The 19910-nt window shown below is 39.4% G+C and overlaps 1 protein-coding gene across 4 annotated transcripts in view; it reads left to right on the forward strand.

The window, feature by feature from the left end:
* The window catches only part of LOC149840215 (kinesin-like protein KIN-UB), a 149591-nt gene that overhangs the window by 67900 nt on the left and 61781 nt on the right, over positions 1 to 19910 (forward strand). For all 4 annotated transcript variants that reach the window (XM_090003072.1, XM_090003073.1, XM_090003074.1 and 1 more), the window contains exons 4-6: positions 3334 to 3519; positions 3755 to 3976; positions 4114 to 4279. In XM_090003072.1, the coding sequence (XP_089859198.1) occupies positions 3334 to 3519; positions 3755 to 3976; positions 4114 to 4279 (574 nt within the window). The remainder of the gene's footprint in view (positions 1 to 3333; positions 3520 to 3754; positions 3977 to 4113; positions 4280 to 19910) is intronic.

The raw sequence follows: 19910 nt of genomic DNA on the forward strand, positions 1-19910 counted from the left end.
ATTTGTGTAGGACATTGTGAATGCTTTAAGCATTCTTTATATTTCCGCATACTTCATTACAGTCTTGCAAGATCTTGACTCAAAATAAAAGGTATAATTTGTATTTTCCAAATCAGATAATTGGAATTAGAAAGCTTTTTGGACACTAATTGAGGAAGAAAGTTGGAAGATAAGGTTGGATTTGCGTTAGGACCCATCTATTAAATGTTAATCTTAATGCAAAGGGAAAGATATCAAAATAAGAGGAAGCAAATCCAAAAGAAAAGGAAAGAAATGCTTTGAGTTTTCAAGATCAGCCATTTTTTGGAAGGATGAAAAATAACGTTGCAATATAAACACTTTTTTTTTTTGGGTTTTTAAGAAATAAAGAGATGAATCAGAAAACAAGGAATAGAGATAGATAGAGGAAAGAAAAAGGTGCAAATCTGATTTAGAAACCAAAAAATACCTTTAGATTGGGGAAGAAGATCTTGAGGGATACTCGTAGTTGAATCAATCTCTTAACCCGCTCTGATACCATGTAAAAATTAGGGCATCAATATGTATTGAACCCTAAATTAATCATCCAAGAGAAAAAGAGGACTTGAGAGAGAAGGGAGCTTTTCTTCAAAAGAATAGAGGCTGAACACATAGAAAGTTGTGCCCTCTTGATTTTATAACTCATTTCTTTACATTGGACAAGTATGCCCCTCATTAGGGATTACAACAATATTACAGGAAAAGGGTAAAAGGGTCAAGGAGTTTTACAACTTAAAACACAAAACAGCACATATGCATTTACAACTTCAAACATAACATAACGTGTGGATCTTGGATCCTAATGATCCAAGATCCATTCCGCACGTCTTAACAGTGAAATAGCACCGTGGTTTCAACTTCTTGCTCTGTATAATAGTTGTTGTCAGGGCTTCTCTTAACATGCATATGATCAGTTTATCTTTGTCCATGGTTTTATTTGACTCAAACATGTCTCAGATGCATGGTCATCTAGCTTGCTGTTATTTTTTGACAGAGCCTTAAGATGCCCATGTGTGTATATACTAACTTAAGCCACTACAATTACAGCATCTGGCATTGGGCTGCATACATGAATAGAATCATGGTTGAATATGAACAACTTGAATGGTTATGGTTATTGTCTATAACCGAACTTTGAAGATATTTGAGACTGGCTAATCATTAAGGTTTTCAATTAATGTATACAAAACTGAATTTCTGGTTGGAAGAACAATCAAATTGATGATGACTGAGCAAGCTAAATTTTGCTTTTTGGAAATAGGAAAAAGCTTTCTTGCATCTGATAATCCAAAGAATGCTAATATCTAAGTGCACATTTTGGGGTCATATTAACTGAGAGGGCCTTTTCTCTGCACTAGCTGGAAAATAAAAATGGGGTTTTGGACATCTTTCTCTACAACTCTGTGTTGTTTGTACAAGCAAGCAGGCAGGAATAGAGGTTGTGCTCCAAACAATACACCTTTTTTAAAAGCCACCTGGTTTAGTGGTTCTTCGACCACATGTTAAAGAAAGAGTTCTTGAAGATTAGAAAGACGAGGACCAATCTTGGCGGCTTTACAGATTGGTTCAAGTAAGTAGAAGGAAGAAGAGCTACAGCAAAAGAGAAAGAAAGGGTTTAACTGCCGATCTTGGATCCAAAAAAATATGCTAGTTGTTTGACTTTCTCAAGTAAAACCTTCCAAAATAAGAAAATGGATCAAAATGGGAAAAGAAAAATCCAAAATTGGTATTTCACAGACACTGAACTACAATTTTAATGTTTCATTAAAGAAATCAGAACTCTAATTTGGACAAGACCCAGACTACATTTCATGTTTTTTAGTATAGAATCTTTGTTGGTAAGTCTACTCTTATCAAAATCTCCTGCGTTCATTTCTACTTTATTGGAAGGCTTGTGGATATTAGCTAATGCATTGTGAACTGTCTATCATTTGCCGTTGTGTTCAAGCTATCAATGTGTTAACCTATGCACAACTTATGAAAGGTTGTTAACACCGTAATCAGTATCTGCATTCTTGCAAATTGACATGAATAATTGGGCATATATTTATCATTATGTCTATAGTTGCATGCATCATCTGAATCATACCCATATTTATAATATAATCAATCAAATTGATATTAAGTTGAGCTACTCATTGTTGGATTGACTACTTTCAGCTTAACATTCTCCTCTACATCTCCATCCTTGTATAATTTGCAATGGGGTACAACTTGTCTTTTACTCAAAGAAGAAAATGTAAAAGTCTGGGAACAAATTAATGTTACCCTATCAAGAACAGACTACACTAGGGCATGTTGTCTGAATGGCTGCATGCCATAGCTCAGGGAAGCAACTTACTAGTTACTGAGTGATCTTTAGTTCAAATGTGATTTGGCAGGTTTTTTCCTGGGGTTGGGGGGTTGTGTGGAGCCATGGAGAAGGGTGAGGTGTGGACGAGGAACCTGGTTGTGTAATCTTTGTTTCTAAATATTCTGATATTGGTAGGAATGCAGCAATTTATCAAGTCCAAAGTAACTTTCTAGATACTCTTGATGTAGATTTTGGGTTCATATTATCCTTCTTATTTTGTCTTGGCTCTTTTTCTTTCTTTTGTGCCCATGTCTATAATGTTTTAATCAGGGAAGCTTCTTAGATAGGTGGGAAGCCCGCTTCCTGGAAACTCGTTTCGGAAGCGTGATACTCCTCGCTTCCGAAACTTGATAGGAATCTCGATTCCCCCATGCTTCTCTTATGCTTTCCACACACTTCATCTATCCTTATTATATGTTTTTTCACTCTACTTTTTATGTGTTTCCTCTCACGCTTCTCTCACTTCCATGTGTTTTCTCTAAATTGGCAGTCATCATTTTTAGATTTTATTAAAAATTTAATTCTTACACTAAAAAATCATGTTATTTGTGTTCCATTTTTATTCCCATTCAATTCTTATATTGTTTTTTTTATCCTCGCTTCCCGCTTCCTATACATTTTAAAATGCATCACTTCTCCCTTCCGCTTCCTGTATCATTTCCTGCTTCCGCTTTCTAGTCTGACAACCTTGGTTTTAATTCATATGCTGTACCTTAGGGCTACACCTGGATTTTATGGTTTTAAGTAGGTTTTGTCTTCTTCTGTCCACCTTTTTATCTGATGCCCTTTGGTTCTCCTTGTAAGAAATTGGGCAGATGTTCTTGCACATGTATTTCTAACATGAGTGCCAAATTTGGATTGTCCTTTAGTTGTGCTAGCCCTTCCGACCTCTGAAATCAATGTTGTCTTTTGGAAAATTGTTGAGTTCTTGAAATTTATGTTGAAGCACCATCTTCTTGCAGAGTGTTTTGGAGGGATACAATGGAACAGTTATGGCATACGGGCAAACTGGCACTGGAAAAACTTTCACTCTTGGAAGGCTTGGAGAGGAAGACACAGCAGCTCGTGGTATAATGGTCCGTTCGATGGAAGATATTCTTGTGGATATTTCCCCTGAGACTGATTCTGTGTCAGTTTCCTACTTGCAGGTACTTGACTGTAATTACATATTCCCTAAAGAGACTCTAAAAGATTGTCTTTTATGAAAGACGTGGTCAATTTTAATTGTATAGAAAGTGAATTTTAGTTATTGCACTTGTACTAACTGTAGTTATTTTTGGATCATTTAGTTTTGCAACATGGGTTGCATACAGTGAACTCACATGTTGTCACTGTAAGATTTGATAAAAGGTGCTTGTTGATGTTCCTATTCCTTGAATGCAGCTTTACATGGAGACCATCCAGGACCTCCTTGACCCTGGCAATGATAATATCACTATCCTGGAAGACCCAAAGACGGGTGATGTTTCAGTGCCTGGGGCTACTATGGTAGAAATAAAAGATCAGCAAAGTTTTGTGGAGCTGTTACGTTTAGGGGAAACACACAGGTTCGCAGCTAATACTAAACTGAATACTGAATCTTCTCGAAGTCATGCCATTCTCATGGTGAGTAACCTCTTTTATTTCTTGGAATCTTCTTCCTAATTTTATTTTTCCAAAGAATTGGGGATTTTATTTTGCTTTGATTGTTAATGCATTACTTAATAAGTGGCTGTTGATTTGCTCATGTGTCTTTGTTGCAGGTACACGTTAAGAGGGCTGTCAAAGGAAGGCATGGCCAAGAAGTAGCTCTTTCAAGTGAAAATGGCAATAATTCGCTCTCACTCAAAGGGTTGCGGCCACCCCTTGTTAGGAAAAACAAGTTAGTTGTTGTAGATTTGGCTGGTTCTGAGCGTATTGACAAGTCAGGTGGGTTCTAAGCTGTAATTGATCTAACTACTTGATTGTGTTTTTTGCTGAAGGTTTCATTTGTTAAATATTTGGTTTTTCTGCTATCTGTTAATGCCATAGTTTATGGTTTGAAAACCTAATGGCTCATGACTCAACTCTTTTGTCCCTACTCAGGATTCAGCTGGGTTAACCCAGTGCTTTGCTGGATTTTACTAACTATAAAATGGTACTAGAAAACGGTCCGTCCTTACAAGCGGGTTCCGCATGTGCGTGCACACATACGCACTCTTTCTCTCTAACATGAAAAATTATCTATACTTTGGTTAACCTTAATAAATAATTAAACTATTGTTAGGGTTAAAAGACAAGGAAAATCCTTTCATATTGAAAGTTACCAACATGAGTATACTTTGGAGTTTATATTAGGTTAACCCCCTTTCTCTCACTCACTTCCCTATAGGATCCCCATGCAAGTTGTTTCTTAATCTCTCTCTCTCTCATGTTCCTATAGGATCCCGCATAATAGTTTCTTAATCTCTCCCTCTCTCTGTCTCGGTAATTTAATGTTCTCATGCATATAATTTTCCTAAAAACTTTCGCTTTCTCTAATGTCCCTATAGGATCCCCATGCAAGTTCTTTCCTAATCTCTCTCCCTCTCATGTTTTGTCATGGACCTACCTAGATCCGTTCTTTTTCTGTTTGGATTGATCAGATCCATTTCTTCTTGTTTACACCCATGAGTATTTGGGTCAGGGTATTTCGTTGGGTTTTGGACTTCTTGCTTTAGTTTGGTTTGTTGAGATCGGATCCATCTTAGACTGATTCATATTTGCTTTGGTTTGGATCTATTTGTACTGGATCAGATCTACACTGGAACCAGTTCACCCCTGAACTATTTAAGGGGGACTTAACCCCATAATGAATCTATCTTGGAAGTTTTTGGGGAACTCTCCTATCTGAGATTTCATTTTCTCCTTTCTTCTTCCTTCATGCTTTTCGAGGGTACAATCATCGTGATTGAGGATCTCTCTTTGATTGCACCCATAGCCTCCTATTGTTAGAAACATGTTTCTCCCTTCGATCATGGTATCAATGGTTTTTTAGTCGTCATGAGCATATCAATGATGACCCAAGCCCTTCACGTTTTTTGAGAAATTTGGTAGGGCACCGATCGCAAGATTGACATCCTAATATTGGTATCAGAGTCTACGTTTCATGGCGTCAGTGTCACTCGATCTTGTCGTTGTTGCAACCCTTCCGATGTCACTTGCGGTGGTCCTCGACAGTCGTTCGTGGATGTCTCTGCAATCGCGAGTCTCTCTCTCGTGCAAGGGGTCTGCAACCATGGAGATCTGCAACACACGTCTTCTTGGTGGTATTGCTACCTTTGTCGGCCCTTTTTCACACTCCCATTGATCTGCAACCCTAACCGTGGTGGGTGTAACCTTCACGCAAGATTTCTTGGCTGTCTTCCTCGCGGGTGTCTCGACTCTCGTTTCTATTCACGAGAGGGAAACCCTCTCTGTCTCATTTTTGTTCACGCGAGGGCAGCAACCTCTCACGTTGCTCCCTCTGTTCACTAGGGTCCCCACCTCTCTACAACGCACATCGCGACTCTATTCTCAACGTCGTTGCCTCTGCCCACTCCCGCCTCTTCTCTCCCTACTGTAGGCTGAGGCAGATCCCTTGCTCCGTCGACCCGCTCTTCCTCTCTCTCGCCGATGAGGAGGACGTCTACTGCTGCCAGTGTCCTCAACCTCTCTCTCTCTCTCTTTCAAAGCTGGCTCTCTCTCTCTTTCAAAGCCGTCTCTCTCTCTCTCTCTCTAAGTTGACTCTCTCTCGCACGGGCCACACGCGATATCGGTCTGCCGCCTCACTTTCGGCCTGCCTCCACTCAACTTGCTATTGTTGGTTGAGGCTGACCAATGCTTCTCCGCCTCTCCCTCTTTTTGTGTGACGTTGCCCACAACAACACCGATTGCAGCTGTCGCTCTCAGCCTTATCGAGTTTGATCCGACCCTATTCGGATGCCGAGTCAACGTCACACGTACAACCAATAACACCGCACGATCCCTCTCGACGTTCTTGTTTACCCGAACTGAGTGCGATCATGTGCCTCCAATTCTTGGATTTTCTTGTTTTGGAATTTCTTCGATTTTTTTTTGTTATTCCGAACATGTTGCTGTTGTTGGCACACAATTCGAATAGTTGGAGATTGTGGATGCATTTGGCAAAAGGAGTTCACGCGAACTCCGATCAAGTTATTCGCGTGTGGGCAGTGTCAACGTAGTATAACAGACTGGCCAAGTATGACCCTTCACCAGTAAGGGAGAGTAGAAAGATGACCACGACACGAGCATACGAAGGCAGGCTGCACGAAACTGTGAGAGACCGGTAGGATCGACAATTGAGTCGGGGAAGGTTCCTGCGAGGGCTGAACAAAAGAAACGAGGGGAGACTCACACACTCTCCCATGAGCAAATGACATAGAGGCAAAAGAAGGGCCTCTTCTACAGTTGCGATGAGGTGTGGCGGCCGGGGCACAAGCGCAAGCTACTTTACTTGTACTAGTGCGACTCAGACAATGAGGACTATGAGGAAGAGGGTGTGGAGGTTGAGCCAAAGACATAGGATCAGGCTAATGAGACTGCACACGATACCAATAGAGACGGGAGCCGAACCAACTAATGTGAGACCGTATTGGTATGCCCAAGTGAAAAAATGGGAGATGTAGCGGTATGGGGTGATTCACCCCAAGTGCAAAAATTTGACAAGGTGACCTGGGAGGTTGAGGACGAATTGCGGCCATAAACATGAAGCATATTTAAGAAAATAAAATCCATAAATTCAAGTATATCATTACAAAATTTCTGTCAGGACAAAAATTCTATTATGACTTGCAGAGGTCCTATCTCCCAATTCGGACCTCAAACAAAACCAATTTTTTTTCAAGGACTTCCTCTATGTCTGGAACATCCTTCTGATTCACTGTTTGGGAGAACGATAAAGTTCTTGGAAACTGGTCGGAACAAAAATTACAAGACAACATTTATTCAAATCACAAGACATCATTTATTTCATGCTTTTCATAAAATAAATAATATAAACATACTTTTTTCATGATTTGATTTAATATAACTCATTATTAACATGCATAAACATGCGGTAAATACAAATATCATAATCATAACATGAATCACATCATGAATCCATTGTTTCTAAATAAGACATTGAATTTTTAGCAAAACTGATTTCCCAAACATGATTTCTGGTTTTCGAAAAACTCAAAGGAGATTTCTAAACCATCAAATCACATTCCAACCATGCGTAATCATATTCAACATGCTCAAGTACAGGAATATAACAACACACATTAAACCCCTTCTTCCAATACATATTTCCTCGAAAACGGTTTTCTTGAAAAAGATTTCGGTAAAACGAAAGCCCAAACCATAAAATCGGTCTAGATCCAAGATGGATTTAGGTGATCTAGGTATACACACTCTTATGCATTTGAGAATCGAATCCCAGCATGCTCATGCTCTTTAGCATCATATACACACTCACAGTTAGAGTATACCTACCTTAAAAGCCAAAAAAGAATGATACTGAACATCGAAACCGAAAGCCGCTACCGTAGAGAACCTCTCCTTTTTGTTCCACACCTTCTTCCAACATGTGCACCTTCAATTGAGGCTTAACCAGCTCTAGACATGAGGCATGGGTTAGGGAGGAAGAAGAGAGAAAAGAGAGATAAGAAAAGAGAAGGGAGAGAAAATTTAGAGATAGAGTGAGAGAGAAATCTCCAATGAATGGGCCGTATGGGGGGTCTCCTCCTTTTATAAACCCCACACGGGATCTCTCAATCCCATATGGAGACTATCTTCTAGACTCCCTACTTAATATATACTCTATCTAATAATAATAACCCCTAACTAATTTGGACTCTAAACCACAAGTGAATTCCCTAAATGAATTGGGAAACTACACTTTATTATTAGTGTGGCTATATAGGAGGATAAAGGAGGGCCACCTAGGGGTGGACGTTCCACCCTATAGAGTGATCTTAATTAAATTCACAAACTCCTAATGTATTTAATACTCTTAATTAATTAACTAAATAATATTTCTAACATAATTAAGAAGGTATTATATATTTTTGCCTTATTTAAAATTAGAATTTTCTAACCATGTAGGGGATTTGCCAAGTAGGATGGGCCCACCTAGGGAGGAGCGTCCCACCCTCTTGGGTTTCCTACTTGTTTAATTTAATTAATTAACTATTAATTTAATTTCAAATAAATTCCTAATTTAATATTTCTAATTGAATATTTCTAATTGAATCCAATTAGATCAATTTCTAAATTAAATTCAGATCCAAATCCAAATGTCAAACCCAAATTCACATTTAATTAAAACCAAATTAAGTCCAGACTCAAATTCTGGTTAAGATTAAACTCAGATTAATTACTATTGAAATTGAAATTCGCGTTAAATTAAATCGTAATTAAATTTTAATTGAAATACAACTTCAAGTTCAAGTTAGCATTCACACTTAATTCAAATTCAGAGAAAAAATTCAAGTAAAAATTAAATCCCTCATTATGACATAAAATTCGTCTTTATTCCTTCAATAATTACCGAAAAATTTGCCGGTATTGTATCAATCATAATTTATGTAACACAGACAATACTAACAAGGCACCGCACCTGCATTGCACCCGCACCCATGCAAGTGCGACATTTGGACACAATTTTCTTTGTGTCAAGTAATGTGAACCACACTATAGTCTATTTTTGTAACGACCACAACTCATACATTTGAAAAATGCGAATTTTTTTTCTAAGAGTTGCGGAAAACTTCCCAGAGACCTGGGGTCCTTACAGTTCCAATTTCAGTTAGATAACTACACACCACAAACAAACTTACATTTATCATCCATAACCAACCAACTAAACTCTTTTATTAATGAATCAATAAGAGTCTCATACTCAATGTCAAAAGTGAAATAACAACTTGCAGGAAATAAGAAGAACTAAAAGAAAATAAAAGTAGAGCCACTCTGTCCGTAAGTGAAGCAGTCTAAAGCAAATGTGACCCTCGTATCCCCTCAGAAGCGAGTCGATTTCACTGATCACCTGTGTCTGGTAAAAACCAATAAAAATAGGGTTAGAAATCCGAAGAATTCTGCGTATAGGTTTCCCTAATGAATCAAATAAGAAAAAGAGCATAAATAAAATTCATGTAATATTTTGAGGAATATAGTTATAACCAATTCATAAGATAATAGACCATCCATGCAAAAATAAACGAAACATTAAGCATGATGGAACACAAAATAAGTAACAATGATCATAATTTAATCAATAAGGGCATTTAAATGCAAAAGAGATCAACATCATGCAATGATCAACATATAATAACCAAGCGAACAGATAAACATGCATGGACTAATGCATAACAAGAATATGCGTGATTTATGTGCAATGCATGAACCCCCTTTTATTATCTTTCATTTAAGTTTTTCTCTTTCCATATGCATGTTCTGTTGAATGCACACAACTTTAAATTCCTCTTTTTAATTTACCATTGCCCGCGGCTACACCAAACGGGTACAGTCCCCGAGGTCAAGTAGGGTTCCCGGGGTAACTTAGCACATAATTTATATTTTATTACTAGGTTCCAAACTTAGCCCTCGACCGATATCAGGAAACAACACTATCCATCGGAACCTTGGAAAACAACATCTAAAGTCAGGGACACCATGAAAAACAGCATCCACTGGCGTCAATTTATTGGTATACCAAAACAACAACAGCTGTGTCAACACACACCACTCACAGGAAAAGTGACAGACTCTTCCTAAAACCGTGACTAGGAGAAGAACCTCAATATCGGGTTCAGGAGCAACAACACACACATGAAGTTTTTGTATCCTCACGGTTTCCCCCAAACTGCAACATCCAAGATTCCCACACTACAGCAGGGACATCAAGGTGAAATGAATTACACTGTTCTTTATTTTCTTTTGTCTTGTTATTAATTCATTTCTTTTACATTTACACTTCAACGTGCAAAAATTAATAACATGAGCTTGCAAAAAAGCATGCCAAGCTCTTCACGGGACCATAGTCCGTAGCAACAAAGAACAGTGCAGTAGAAACCCTAATATCACTTCAGATTTGAGCAATGCATCAAAATAACTAAAACAGAGAACAATTGGTTCTCGAGGCTCATCCAGCCCCTGATGACCCAATTGACCATCAATGCATTCATATGCAAAAACCATAATTAACATGCCATTGCGCATTCACTTCCCATGCTTCTCGATGCATATTCATGCATGCAAACTTTTGAGTTATGCATGAGACAAGCTTCGTATGCATGTGATCACATAATCATGCCAATTACATGCCTCTATTCATAAATCTTCTCAAATAAACAAGTGAACAATCATGCAATGGTGCACTTGCCAAACACATCAATTTCATGTACACACATGCGTAAGATGCAGAATTCAACATGTTATGTCAAGTAAAGGCATATTAAAAGAATTCATTCTTTAGCATGTAGATGGCTAGTTTTATACACAGACTATTATAGCTATTGCATTCAACATCTATTTCCCGCAGATTGAGTGATTGTCCAAGACTGATCAACTTTAACACTCCCTAATGGAGAACAAAGTTTTTGGCAACGAAAATTTTAGATTCAAAATTGATTTTTTTTCCAACTAAATTTCTTTTACATCAGAAATCAGACTTTATGGCATACCAAACATCAGGCCTCAACTTGCTTCCCAAAACCATATTTAATTAAATCAGATTTTTAGAACTATTAACAAAATAAATTTAATCAGATTGGAGAAAGCAATTTTCCACACATGAAACTATAACCAGATTTTAAAGCATGACAGTCAATGCACTAACTCCAGATTAACAACATAAGCAATGCATAAGCATACTAAACACAGGCTAAACCATTTTCACATATAAGAACATAGGCAACGTATGCATAATCAGAATCGTTATTCAAGAAATCAAACATCAAAAACTTCAGAAAACTTTAACTGCAACTCTGAATACATATACATATACATGCTGATCCGCGTGGGTATCTATCTATCTGACTATCTATCTATATATATATCAGAATTGGTGTGTTGACAAACCTGTTTTAGTAAGCACACAAGAGTTCTACATACCGAGAGTTGTTACTACTGATCACTGAGAGCAACCCAAAAAGATTGGTATTTAACAGACTTTCTCTTTGCGTTTTTCAACAAATATATATATATATATATATATATATATATATATATATATATATATATATATATATATATATATATATTGAAAAAAACAGAAAACAGCCCAACCGAGCCCACTCGCTGGGATCAGGATGACCTTGCCAACCGACCCCTGGCAGGCCCCAGCTGCACCACATACAGGGCTGTTGTGCCAGCCCAGAACTGATCCGTCAGCACACAGGAACACAAGGTATGTCCATCGACATTCAAAATTCCTAGGGGTCTAAAAGGATGAATTGACCCAAAACCTGCATCAGTACATGTTCTTCTAATATGACAAAAAGAAAAAAAAACTCTAAAAAGAAAATCCTGGTTTAACAGTAAATCTGAACATGCACACATAATAGCTCTCGTACTAGACTCATCGTGACATAACACAATGTTTCTTTTTTTTTTCTTTTTTTTTTGTTAAGAATCCAAGCCAAATTTCTAATTAAACTTGAATAAAGCTTGTTCAGAAATTTTTCTTTAAAGCACCCAAACACTAGGTCGTTAGCACCTTAAACATACGTATACCTACCCGTACAACAACCCATGTATACATATATACGTGTCTCAAAATGAATTCCGAAAAGAAGACGAAACCCCTACACCTTAATCCATGGATCTTAAAACAACTATTCAGATTTCACTCCTTCTCCTTGGCGTTGCTAGAATATTACATAGAATACGAATCTATGCTCCCTTTTCTTATTCAAATCAAAGGAGAAACCCGTACCTTTGAATCGGTGTTTGGGGTTGCTGCCGTGAGAGAAAAAGGTCGTCGGCAACGGTGGTCTTGCTCTCGCTCACGCAACCAAGAGGGAGAGAGACGTCAAGGAGGTCGTTGAGGGCCTTGTTTGTTGTGGACAACAACTAGGGAGCTGGCTTCGCCGGACGGCGTCGGATGGTTGTCGAGGTACGCCGGATGGAAGGAAGCAAGGGAGACATCAACATCGGCCAGCATCGCACGCAGGGAGTGAGTGAGAGAGAGAGAGAGGAGGAGGAGGAGACGGCAATGTGAGTCCTCCCTCCCCTCTGCGTTGCTCTTAAAGAGCTCAGGGGGCGGCGATTGGGGAAACCCTAAAGGGTTTCCGTGTCTAACGAGAGGCGAGAAGGGGGGAAAGTGCGACGCAAAAAGGGGAAAGAGGGGCTTAACAAAACCCTCTCCCCGCGACCCCTTTATCCCTAGCAGGTTACAGATCCGGGTCGGATTCGGATCCGACCCTGGTCTGAAAGGATCTCTGTTTTTTTTTTTTTTAATCACTTAACAGTAACGGGGCGTGGCCCGGGTCTGGGTCCGGGTCCTAGTTGTAGTGTGAATCCGTGGTTTGCCCGCAGTATGGATCTGCGTCTTACCTGCAATGTGGATCCACAAGTTGGATCCCTACACTAATTTTTTTTTTTATATATATCTATATATATATCTATATATATCTATATATATATATATATATATATATATATATATATATATATATATATATATATATATATATATATATATATATATATATGTCCCCTTATGGGTCCTGGATCCGAAATACGAATCCTAGTCCCATTTGCACATTTCGCATTATTTTATAAAGGAAAATACATGAAAAAATTTTGGTTATTACATCCCTACCCCCTTAAAAGAATTTCGTCCTCGAAATTAAAACGACTACAAAAGTGTGAGTAGTACGAAAATCAAATATATCATGAGCCCAAAGGTCGGTAACCAAGAAGATACTTTCGATCAGAACAGTCCCATCCTTCTGCGTGGAAGTTGTAACAACATAAACTCTCCCGTTGGTCTTTCGTTGACCTTTTTGTTGCTGAGGTCTCTGTTGTTGTAGTTGTTGCTGCTGCTGTCCTCCCTGAGCTGCTGGCGGGTTCGGACAGTAGGGAGCGATGTGCCCAGGCTGCTGGCACCGGTAGCAAACTCCCTTGAACATCAGACAAAAACCCTGGGGATGACTCTCATTACATCTGCGACACATTGATTGGGCTTTCCCCTGTTGCTGCCTCTGTTGAGGTTGTCCCTGATGCGCACCCTGCTGACGTCCCTCCTGGGTTCGCTGCCTCTTGCCACCCTGAGTCTTTCCGCCTATCGGTGGGTCCTTCCTCTTTCCGCCCGAAGCATCCCCTCCATTTGTGATATATTCCTAGACCTCTCCTAGTCCTTGGTCAGAACAATGGCTGACTCGATCGCATCGGCCAATGTAGGAGGCCGACCTGACAGTACGCGAGTCCGTAACCCATCCTTTAGTCCGTGCATGAATTTCGCCGCCCTTGCCTTCTCATTCTTGAAGAGGGTCGGGCAGTACCTCTCGAGATTCCGAAACTTGGTAGTGTAATCTACTAGACTAATTGTTCCCTGAGTCAAATCAAGGAACTCTCGTTGCATCTGTTCCTCAGCATACGCGGGGAAATACGTGTCCAGAAATTCCTCCCTGAACGTCTCCCAGGGGATCTCGTCCCAATCGGCGAACTTCACCCTTCGCAGGGTGTCCCACCACCTCTTGGCATTGCCCTTCAGACGATACGTGCCAAAAGATGTCTTTCTGTCGTCAGGAACAGACAGGACGTTGAACGCCCGCTCCAACTCCTCAACCCAGTTCTCTGCTGCCTCTAGGTCTGCCTTTCCTGAAAAAGTTGGCGGATCCAACTTCAGGAACTTTTCGAAGGAAACGCCGCCCGCGTTTGAAGCAATAACGACAGGAGGGTCACGAGCCGCTGCCTGTGCGGATGCCTGCGCAGCTGCCTGCGCAGCCTGTGCTGCTTGTGCAGCTTGTGCCGCCTGTATGGCCTGAGCCGCTTGCATCGCCTGTGTTGTCTGTGTCGCCTGAGCCGTCATGGTCTCGGTCAGGGTATGAATGACTTCCATCATGAAATCTCTTTGCTCCTGCCAGTTTGGTGGAGCAGCAGTAGAGGACGAAGCACCTCTGCGTGTATACAACATCTACAACACACATATTTTTCCTAAAAATTTAGACCCCCTATCAATCCTACCAACTTAGGATTTATCTCGTATGTTTACCACAATTACAATAAATACACTTATACACTTTCTTAATAAAAAAAACTAAGAAATGAACCATAAACACATAAGAAGTTCACATACTTTCATAAAAGTATATCATAGCCTTACCAGTGAAGAAGACTGCTCTAGAGTACGAGGCACGACTTGCTGATGCTTCCGGACAGGGCTCACATACCCAAAATTAGAAATTTAACAAAAAAAGATGATAAAAGTGTAAGTCTTCGTGGTGACTCTGATACCAAACCTTTAATGACCCCAACTCATACCTTTGAAAAATGCGGATTTTTTTTTCTAAGAGTTGTGGAAAACTTCTCAGAGACCTGAGGTCCTTACAGTTCCAATTTAAGTTGGATAACTACACACCACAAACAAACTTACATTTATCATCCATAACCAACCAACTAAACTCTTTTATTAATGAATCAATAAGAGTCTCATACTCAATGTCAAAAGTGAAATAACAATTTGCAGGAAATAAGAAGAACTAAAAGAAAATAAAAGTAGAGCCACTCTGTCCGTAAGTGAAGCAGTCTAAAGCAAATGTGGCCCTCGTATTCCCTCAGAAACGAGTCGATTTCACTGATCACCTGTGTCTGGGAAAAACCAATAAAAATAGGGTAAAAAATCCAAAGAATTCTGCGTATAGGTTTCCCTAAAGAATCAAATAAGAAAAAGAGCATAAATAAAATCGAAGTAATATTTTGAGGAATATAGTTATAACCAATTCATAAGACAATAGACCATTCATGCAAAAATAAACGAAACATTAAGCATGATGGAACACGAAATAAGTAACAATGATCATAATTTAATCAATAAGGGCATTTAAATGCAAAAAAGATCAACATCATGCAATGATCAACATATAATAACCAAGCGAACAGATAAACATGCATGGACTAATGCATAGCAAAAATATGCGTGATTTATGTGCAATGCATGAACCCCCTTTTATTATCTTTCATTTAAGTTTTTCTCTTTCCATATGCATGTCCTGTTGAATACACACAACTTTAAATTCCTCTTTTTAATTTACCATTCCCGCGGCTACACCAAACGAGTACAGTCTCCGAGGTCAAGTAGGGTTCCCGGGGTAACTTAGCGCACAATTTGTATTTTATTACTGGGTTCCAAACTTAGTCCTCGACCGATATCAGGAAACAACACCATCCATCGGAACCTTGGAAAACATCTAAAGTCGGGGACACCATGAAAAACAGCATCCACTGGCGTCACTTTATTGGTATACCAAAACAACAACAGCTGTATCAACACACACCACCCACAGGAAAAGTGACAGACTCTCCCTAAAACCGTGACTAGGAGAAGAACCTCAATATCGGGTTCAGGAGCAACAACACACACATGGAGTTTTTGTATCCTCACGGTTTCCCCCAAACCGCAACATCCAAGATTCCCACACTACAGCAGGGACATCAAGGCGAAATGAATTACACTGTTTTTTATTTTCTTTTGTCTTGTTATTAATTCATTTCTTTTACATTTACAATTCAACCTGCAAAAATTAATAACATGAGCTTGCAAAACAACATGCCAAGCTCTTCACGGGACCATAGTCCGTAGCAACAAAGAACAGTGCAGTAGAAACCCTAATATCACTTCAGATTTAAGCAATGCATCAAAATAACTAAAACAGAGAACAATTGGTTCTCGAGGCTCATCCAGCCCCTGATGACCCAATTGACCATCAATGCATTCATATGCAAAAACCATAATTAACATGCCATTGCGCATTCACTTCTCATGCTTCTCGATGCATATTCATTCATGCAAACTTTTGAGTTATGCATGAGACAAGCTTCGTATGCATGTGATCACATAATCATGCCAATTACATGCCTCTATTCATAAATCTTCTCAAATAAACAAGTGAACAATCATGCAATGGTGCACTTGCGAAACGCATCAATTTCATGTACACACATGCGTAAGATGCAGCCTTGCGATATTACTTTAATTCAACATGTTATGTCAAGTAAAGGCATATGAAAAGAATTCATTCTTTAGCATGTAGATGGCTAGTTTTATACACAGACTATTATAGCTATTGCATTCAACATCTATTTCCCGCAGATTGAGTGATTGTCCAAGACTGATTAACTTTAACACTCCCTAATGGAGAACAGAGTTATTGGCAACTAAAATTTTAGATTCCAAATTGATTTTTTTTTCCAACCAAATTTCTTTTACATGTCGGAAATCAGACTTTATGGCATACCAAACATCAGGCCTCAACTTGCTTCCCAAAACCATATTTAATTAAATCAGATTTTTAGAACTATTAACAAAATAAATTTAATCAGATTAGAGAAATCAATTTTCCACACATGAAACTATAACCAGATTTTAAAGCAACAATGCATAAGCATACTAAACACAGGCTAAACCATTTTCACATATAAGAACATAGGCAACGTATTCATAATCAGAATCGTTAGTCAAGAAATCAACACATCAAAAACTTCAGAAAACTTTAACTGCAACTCTGAATACATATACATATACATGCTGATCCGCGTGGGTATCTATATATATATATATATATATATATATATATATATATATATATCAGAATTGGTGTGTTGACAGACCTGTTTCAGTAAGCACACAAGAGTTCTACATACCGAGAGTTACTACTGATCACTGAGAGCAACCCAAAAAGATTGGTATTTAACAGACTTTCTCCTTGCGTTTTTCAACAAATATATATATATATATATATATATATATATATATATATATATATATATATATATATATATATTGAAAAAACAGAAAACAGCCCAGCCGAGCCCACTCGCTGGGATCAGGATGACCTTGCCAACCGACCCCTGGCAGGCCCCAGCTGCACCACATACAGGGCTGTTGTGCTAGCCCAGAACTGATCCATCAGCACACAGGAACACAAGGTATGTCCATCGACATTCAAAATTCCTAAGGGTCTAAAAGGATGAATTGACCCAAAACCTGCATCAGTACATGTTCTTATTATATGACAAAAAGAAAAAAAACTCTAAAAAGAAAATCCTGGTTTAACAGTAAATCTGAACATGCACACATAATAGCTCTCGTACTAGACTCACCGTGACATAACACTGTTTTTTTTTTGTTTGTTAAGAATCCAAGCCAAATTTCTAATTAAACTTGAATAAAGCTTGTTCGGAATTTTTCTTTAAAGCACCCAAACACTAGGTCGTTAGCACCTTAAACATACATATACCTACCCGTACAGCAGCCCATGTATACATATATACGTGTCTCAAAATGATATCCGAAAAGAAGACGAAACCCCTACACCTTAATCCATGGATCTTAAAACAACTATTCAGATTTCACTCCTCCTTGGCGTTGCTAGAATATTACATAGAATACGAATCTATGCTCCCTTTTCTTATTCAAATCAAAGGAGAAACCCGTACCTTTGAATCAGTGTTTGGGGTTGCTGCCGTGAGAGAAAGAGGTCGCCGGCAACAGTGGTCCTGCTCTCGCTCACGCAACCAAGAGGGAGAGAGACGTCAAGGAGGTCGTTGAGGGCCTTGTTTGCTGGGGACAGCAGCTAGGGAGCTGGCTTCGCCGGACGGCGTCGGATTGTTGTCGAGGTACGCTGGATGGAAGGAAGCAAGGGAGACATCAACATCGGCCAGCATCGCACGCAGGGAGTGAGTGAGAGAGAGAGAGAGAGAGGAGGAGGAGGAGACGGCAATGTGAGTCCTCCCTCCCCTCTGCGTTGCTCTTAAAGAGCTCAGGGGGCGGCGATTGGGGAAACCCTAAAGGGTTTCCGTGTCTAACGAGAGGCGAGAAGGGGGGAAAGTGCGACGCAAAAAGGGGAAAGAGGGGCTTAACGAAACCCTCTCCCCGCGACCCCTTTATCCCTAGCAGGTTACAGATCCGGGTCGGATTCGGATCCGACCCTGGTCTGAAAGGATCTCTGTTTTTTTTTTTTAATCACTTAACAGTAACGGGGCGTGGCCCGGGTCTGGGTTCGGGTCCCAGTTGTAGTGTGAATCTGTGGTTTGCCCGCAGTTTGGATCCGCGTCTTACCTGCAATGTGGATCCACAAGTTGGATCCAAATGGATCCAACTGTGGATCCCCACACTATTTTTTATATATATATATATGTCCCCTTATGGGTCCTGGTTCCGAAATACGGATCCTAGGCCCATTTGCACATTTCGCATTATTTTATAAAGGAAATTACATGAAAAAATTTTGGTTATTACAATTTTTGTCCAAAAGTAGATTCAGTTAACCTTAACCAAGTCCAATTTTATCTATATTAGAGTTACCAGAAGCGCCATAGGGAGTGGGGAAGCGCGCTTCTCCGAAGCGCATTTTGGAAGCGCGAAGCATCGCACTTCCGAAATGTGCTTGGAAGCCCGCTTCCTCGCTTTTTCCTTCTTTTTTTGTATTTTGATTTTGATTTTTATTTTATTTTTCTCTTTTTTCGCTTCCCCCTCACTTTCGGTTTGCTTCCTAGGTCGCTTTCGAGACGATTCCTGGTTCGCTTCTAAGTCGTCCCATGCTTCCCGCTTCTTAAAATTTTGAAAGTGCCTCGCTTCCCGCTCCCGCTTCATCGACTGGCAACTCTGATCTATATTATATATATATAAATACATCAATGCACACACATACACGTAGTATTAACTTAAAACTGTTATATATATACACACTTGCACCCAAGTTTTTTTAAAGTGTCGTATCCGCACCCACACCTATGTGACATAGATCATCGGGATTGAGGATGTCCATTTGATTGCACCCATCGCCTCCTATCGTCGGGAACATGTTTCTCCATTCGATCGTGGCATCCATGGTTTCTCGGTCATCACATGCACATCAATGAGGGCCCAATCCCTTCACTTTTTTCGAGATATCCACTAGGGCACCTTCCAAGATTGGCGTCCTAACATGTTCCTATATGGTACATGTAAGTTTCCTAATTTCTCCCTCTTTCTCTCTCTAGGATCCCCATGCAAGCAGTTTCCTAATCTCTCCCTCTCTCATGTCCCTATAGGTTCCCACGGAAGTAGTTTCCTACTCTCTCTCTCTCTCGCTCGCTCGTGTGTGACAGGGGTATTATGATAATGTTTTAATTTTTTTAAAAAGATGTTTAAACCTAGCTTAGCCTATGTGTCATTTTAAAAAAGTTTATAAAATGGATATTTTTGTGCATTATTGGCCCTCGTTGCTCCTTTATAAGTAGTATAGACGATATATTATATTAATGGAGTTATTTGTATGCAATGACAAAAATATGTATGGCATCAAAATATTAACATATATGTAACAGTTAGCATTTAGTTATATAACCA

Source organism: Nuphar pumila, chromosome 4, assembly GCF_984573655.1.
Source record: "Nuphar pumila chromosome 4, dmNupPumi1.hap1.1, whole genome shotgun sequence".
NCBI lineage: Eukaryota > Viridiplantae > Streptophyta > Magnoliopsida > Nymphaeales > Nymphaeaceae > Nuphar > Nuphar pumila.